At 34.5% G+C, this 7,087-nt stretch overlaps 1 protein-coding gene across 1 annotated transcript; it reads left to right on the top strand.

The window, feature by feature from the left end:
• Positions 1-239: 239 nt before the first annotated feature.
• LOC311608799 (olfactory receptor 4C15-like) lies at positions 240-1,175 on the top strand (the record flags this gene model as incomplete). Its single annotated transcript, XM_084801436.1, has 1 exon — positions 240-1,175. One exon carries the CDS (start codon positions 240-242, stop codon positions 1,173-1,175), a length of 936 nt encoding a protein of 311 aa, XP_084657562.1.
• Positions 1,176-7,087: the final 5,912 nt, after the last annotated feature.

Raw genomic sequence — 7,087 nt, 5'->3', positions numbered from 1 at the left:
CAACTAGGTGCTTTTATCTTCAATATTTCAGATGTGGCTCTGTGCCGTACTTAATACTTTATCTCAGCTTCATCACTACATGTTATACAACAATAGCCTTAAAAGTTATAATATTCTTTCCTAATGGCAAAACTCAAGGACCATCTTGTACATGGTGATTATACAAAGTTGAATGAGGTGTCTCTTCTCATAATTGCAGATTTACATGAACACTTTACTTTAACATCTTTTTTAGAATAATGCAAAACCAGAGCTTTGTCACTGAGTTCATACTCCTGGGCCTTTCACAGAACCCAAATGTTGAGGATATATTGTGTGTTGTATTTTTGTTGATCTACCTTGCAACTATTGGAGGCAACATGGTCATTGTGGTGACCATCATCTACAGCCCTGCACTGCTGGGCTCCCCCATGTACTTCTTCTTGATATTCCTGTCCTTCCTGGATGCATGCACTTCTTCTACTGTCACACCCAAGATGATTGTAGACTTCTTCTATGAGAGGAAGACCATCTCCTTTGAGTGTTGCATGACACAACTGTTTGCTGTCCACTTCTTCACTGGGATGGAGGTGATTGTTCTGTCAGCCATGGCCTATGATCGCTATGTGGCCATATGCAAGCCTTTACACTACTCTTCCATTATGACCCGGAGGCTCTGTGTTATTTTGGTGATGATGTCGTGGGCAGGAGGCTTCTTACACTCTATAATACAAATTATATTCACATTGCAGCTACCTTTCTGTGGACCCAATATTATTGATCATTACGTGTGTGACTTATTCCCATTACTGAAGCTGGCCTGCACTGAGCCACACATATTTGTCATTTTGGTGTTTGCCAACAGCGGGTCAATCTGTATCATAATCTTTTCTATTCTGCTTGTTTCTTATGGGGTCATTCTGTTCTCTCTGAGAGCCCACAGTGCTGAAGGGCGACGTAAAGCTCTCTCCACGTGCGGATCCCACATCACAGTTGTGCTTTTGTTCTTTGTCCCATGCTTTTTAATATATGCACGACCCACATCTGCTTTCTCTTCTGAAAAAGATGCTCTTGTATTTTCCACCATCATAACACCACTTCTGAATCCTATGATTTACACTTTCAGGAATAAGGAAATGAAGAATTCCATCAGGAAAATGTGGAAGAGATTGATAGTGGTTTCTGGTGACTGCTAAAATGTTACATTTACAGTGCTGAGGAGATAGACTAATGGTTCAGAACATTCATTGTGCAAACATAAGCTATTATTTCTGATTCTCATCACCCATGTCAGAATTCAGTCACGGTAGCACAGTTTTAATGAAATGATGGTGAAGTGGTTCTGTAGAGTGCAAGAGATCTTCCCCAAACCAGTGAGACCAAGGTTCAGTGGACTCGTTATCTTAAGGAAATAAGGTAGCAAGCAGTAAATGGACAGAGTCAGAGCCTTCCTTCATCTCATCAGGCATGTAGACAGGCACATCCACCATCCATCCTTCATGTGTACACATACTATTCACACAGGTGCACAAGGAACATACACATACAAAGAATCAATAATTGCACTTACAAATTAATTTAAGAAATCAATAGATCACTATTTTCTAAAACTATTATTTTATTAATTGTCATTATTTTTGAAAGATGGGATCATTTTCTATTGGCTTCATTAACCTTAGAAGTGGGAAATCTATATTTCTTGGGTCACATTTTCACTGTGATTGATTAATTAACATTGACACACAAAAGTTAAAGCCACTTTAATTTTATCCTTTCAAAAATCCAACGATTTTTGAAATTATTAGATGGGTTAAAATAGGATGACTAAATAAATGAGAAAAAATGGAAATGTTCCAAGAACAAATGGGTCCCTATGTGACATTGTGAAACCCCAGAACATAGGAATGCAGAAAAGCTTGTGTAAAACCTGAAGTATAAATGTTGCTGGATCATTTGAACACATTAAAAGGTGGGTTTACTTATGCCTGGTGGAAAATGTGAGGTTCATGAGGTTCTAAAATGACCAGGCAATCAGAATTTCCATAGGGTGATGTTACCACCTGGTTTGAAGAGTAATGTGACAGATTCCATGGACAAATCCTCTGTTACAGAATAAATTTTAAAAATGTATTGATTCTTACCTGAGATGTTCATATTTGCTAATATTCACCAAGAAGACAACTCAGGGTAAGCAAATTTAAAATTGGTTTTCAGAAGAGTAATATATTTCTATTTATTTTATGAGTTTAGTATTGATTTTTCTCTTAGAACTTTTTCTTTTGGGGGATATTGTCTCTGAGTACATATTTACATCATTGTAGAAGTAACTTGTATTTCCTCAGATGAAGGGATGAGGTGAGCACCATACCCAAGTTGTACAAATGCACTGCTTGGGCTGAGTCCAGAGTTTCTCTATTCTGACTACGCCTAGGCCTGGAAACTCCAGCCTCCAAACAATCTAATCTTCTAGGTAGACTGGTTCAAACTGGCTTCTGTTGACTTCTGAGTGAATTGTTCTGCTTGTCTTAAACTAACACTGGCAATATATCCTAATCTTCTAGTCCCTTCTCATTCTGTAGATCCTTCTATCTTCACCTGCAATCTGTCTCTGGGAAACTCTCCTGCTAAAACTGCCTCATCTCTTCCTCTCTCTGTGCTGCTCTCGTAAGCTACCTCTTTCCCATCTGTCTCATGAGAGTTGAGCACATCCTATCTCTGACTCATTCTGTCAAATCTTTCTCTGATTTTTTACTTTGTCTGCCTCTCAGTTAGATGTCATTTTCAAATATGGCTGCTTCCTTCTACAAACTAATTTTACCTTTATTGTTAGGGAATAAACGTGTGTACTAAAGTCATGTCTGTATTCCAGAGAGAAGGATTAAAGATATGTCATCCCAGCCAGATCAGACAGACCCAGAAAGTCTTTGGATGCCACCCCTTGCCAGAGCATCCATGTTGATGGTTTTAAATTCTTCTACACATCATTTTATCCATCTCTGCTCCCATCAATTCTTTCCATGTTTCTCAACATTTCTCCAATGCATGTTTGTTCTTTAGTTATTATTTTTATGTATACACACTCACATATCTCACAAATATCTTGATACATGGAAACTGTAGAGTTCATTTAGTGTTGCATTTATAGGTGTGTGTGTGTGTGTGTGTGTGTGTGTGTGTGTGTGTGTGTGTGTGTTTGGGGCTGACTTCTTGGCATTAGGTAATGTATCATAAGCTCATCCTTGTAGACTAATTCTCTTTCTGACTTTTATACTCTTAACTTTGTGTATCTACATGAAAACTATATTCAATAATTATTAATAGATATCAGTAATCAGTGAAATATATATTTAGGTCACTTTATATTTTCTTTTATTATTTTATTTTTGAGCCTGGTTATTTATAGTCTTGGAAGTCTTGAAACTCACTTTGTAGACTAGGCTGGCCTTTAACTCAGAGATTTGTCTGTCTCTGATTTCAATGACTGAAATTAAAGGAGTATAACCTGACACACAGCACTCTAAACTTTCTTATACTTTGGTTTTCCCATAAATATTCAGCAAGATAATTGAATGTTACATATTTCCTCTTTAACCAAAAATTCTAATAGGACAATTAAATTTTATCACAGATGGAAAATTCCAGATGGCATAATCCTCTTATTTGTTAAGATATTCAAGAATTAAATAAAAATTTCCACCATTCACAAATGAACCCAGCCTATGACCACATAATGGGGGAGAAGGTCACTCTTGGCCTTAGACCTAGGGGAGAGAAATAGTATGAAAGCAGGAGGGAGGGAGAAACAGTAAGATACAAGTGATAGGATAACAATTAAGTTGTAATCGGAATAAACTAATTTAAAAATGTATTCAGTACTAAATGCTAATACTGTAATGGTCTTTCCTTAATTTTATATGCCAGAGCCAAGATTTAAAAATGCCTCTGAGATTATCTTGATTTCCATTGGAAAGTGTATATATGAAGAATTATAAATGTTTAGAAAACAATATATAAGCAATGTGTATGGATCTCATCAAAACAAATGTGTAACAAAACTTTGGATATAGGTCTCCAGGGCTATTTCAAAGATTAAATGCACTTAAGATTCTGCGATTGATTTCTAATACATATTTTAATAGAATTGAGTAAATGAAGGAATACCTTAAAATGTCATTGTAAAATGACTGCTTTAACTCAACTGATTCCATTTCCTTCCTCTCTTTTGAATACACCAGCATTGCTCAAAAAATGTGGATGTCAGTATTCTTTTTGATCTATAGTTTATAGAATACAGTAATAAAAACTATGTAGTGTACTGAGAGTTGTGGCACATATTTTTAATCCCATTAATTTGGGGGTGGAGGCACAAAGATCAGGAGATAAAATTAATTCAAGGCTACCTGTTGAATTTGAGTCCATCTTGAGATCATGTCAGACCCATTAAAACAATCAAACAAAAATACCATCAGCTTATTTTTTATGGGCCAGAGAGATTGAAATTTTGTAGTTCATTCAATAATACATGGCTATTTTGATATCAAGCAGTTTTGTTACATATTTCAAAATAAGTATTTATTTATCCTTGAGTTTATACATATAAACAGTATATTGTGGTTCTGTCACACTCCTCCTATGCTTCCTAGACTCAAACAGCAGAAACCAAATGATTTTTAAGTTTTTACATTACTTTGTATTTGGTGTAATTTTAAATTTATGCAACTAAGGTAAAATAGAAGGCTTCAAAATATCACTGCCATTGACTCATTTGATATGGTCACACAGCTCTAATATATATATGTATATATATATACACATATATATGTATATATTAATATAGCAAAGAAAAATGCAAACATTTTTCTCACTTAAATAAAAAAATATTTGTTTAGATTAATTTTTAACAATTGTTCTTTTTATGTCACAATGTTCCATTTAGACTAAAATTTAATGTGATACCATATGTTTATCACCTAAATGGTATAAAATCATAACCCTTATGATCATAGCCACATAACTACACTGTAGTCTCCATTTTGTATATTTTAACACAAATTGTGTAACTTATTTTATTAGAAAAATGACAGTGCCATTTTTGCTGTACCTAATACGAACCTTAGATAGAATGTAAATGATGATGCTAAAATTTACTTAATTTTCAAATTAACACTCAATCTTGTTTATCTTGGAACACATCACTCAAGGCTTTTTCACCCCCACAAAATGTCCTTTATATTCCACCATTAATTATTAAGAACATTAAAAAGTACTGTGCATTAAAGCCATTATATTTTGCACCTATGAAATTAGGCATTTTCCCTTGTGAATAAATATGATGAAGAGCACTTAACAGCTTTGGTTATGCAAGTCAAGAGTTATATCTAACATGGAGTTCTCTGGTGAGTGTCATTGTTTAGGGCCACCTGCTCTTAGCCCTTACTATATCTTCCTACAATTTTTTGGTTCCATAATTAATTTTTATATGACCCTCATAAAAAAAACCTTTTTACTTCTTTCTATTAAGTCTGTTTGTGCAAGTGAAACATGAGACAATTACCATGAGTGACACTTTGAGTTTTTTTTTAACTTCTGCATCATTCTTGGAGGAAAGTAGGTAGGCTGTTTATGAACATGTTGTATAGTTAATTCATATAGATTGGCAAACTACATTTTCTGAAAAAGTCATATTGTGTTATAACTGGCAAGTAATTAAGTCCCAAGAGCCTAAATTCTATTCTGTGAGATCCTTTCTTCTCCAGATATATGCAGCCACCAGTTTTCATGTTTAGCTGATTAGTCCCTCCCTTTTGATTCTTCACCATTTATTCTGTTGCCTTTATCAAGATGCCTTTCCCATATGAACAAAGTAATAATGATATTTAACCTGTACAGAGGGAGATGCTACTCTGAAGTTTTAGCTGAGAAAAACAATTTCAATCTTTACCCAGCTGACTCTGAAGAGACCTCCTGGGTGTTGGCATCTGGGTCTTTTAAGATCCCAGAATAATCATCTACTCTTTGTTTCATTTTAACAATTTCATTATAAATTTTGAACAAATAAACTTTGCCACATGCTTTAGACTAGGGGTAAGTCCTGAATAGCTTATAGTAGTGTGTAGTCTCACTAATTTCATTTAGTTTTCATAAAAGCAGTCTGATTTTTTTTAAAATAAGATTCTGGTTACATTTTAAAAGGATGAACTAAAAGTGAAATTTCAACATTTGCAACACAGACAACAGACAGAATTTTCTTTAATAAAGTGTAAATTGATTAATTTGGCATTTCAATACCCTACATAGTTGTAAAAAAAATTCACACTACAGCCATATTTTCAAGTGAATGATTTACCATGTCTCTCTCTTTTTACATTTTACTTTATTATAATTTATTCAGATTACATCTAGATTATTATCCCCACCCTCCCTCTTTCAACCTATTCCTGTAGCCTAGGCCTCTGACAGAATGGGACCGCCTCCCCCACCATCTGACCACAGCCTATCAGGTCACATATGAGCAACCTGCTTCCTCTTCCTGCTCCTCCACCATCTGACCACAGCCTATCAGGTCGCATATGAGCAGCCTGCTTCCTCTCCCTGGAAGTGATCAAATCAGGCTTACCAGAATTCATGTCATTACTCTTATATTTAGATAAGGCAGTGTTCTGATTAGTCATTGAAGATTACCCCTCCCAGCCTAATGCATGCAATATCAGATAATATGATTAAATTGTGATCTTTTGTTCATATGTAAAGAATAGTTTCTAAATGTTTTTTTAACATTTAATTTAAAAAATGCCAAGATAGTGATAAAATATGACTGTTCAAGGATATATTATTTTTCTTCTCCACCAGAAAGTAGATACTTTCATCTCCACTATTTAAAATTTGGCTATTTTATGTTGTTCAAGTTTGTCTTCACCTCAATTCTACATAGTGTGCAGCTTTACAAACATTCCAATATTCTATTTTTAATAGTAATAAATAAATTGACAATTTTGATAAGGGGTACACCAATTTGTTTATAGTAATTCTGTAATTGCATTAAGTATTTGTTTTTTCATAATTGTAGACTTAGTTGAACACATCTTACTTTGACCATCAGCTACAAATC

Source organism: Acomys minous (genome assembly GCF_964271855.1).
Source record: "Acomys minous genome assembly, chromosome: 11".
NCBI classification, from domain to species: Eukaryota; Metazoa; Chordata; class Mammalia; order Rodentia; family Muridae; genus Acomys; species Acomys minous.
This window is presented reverse-complemented; position numbering and strand designations above follow the sequence as displayed.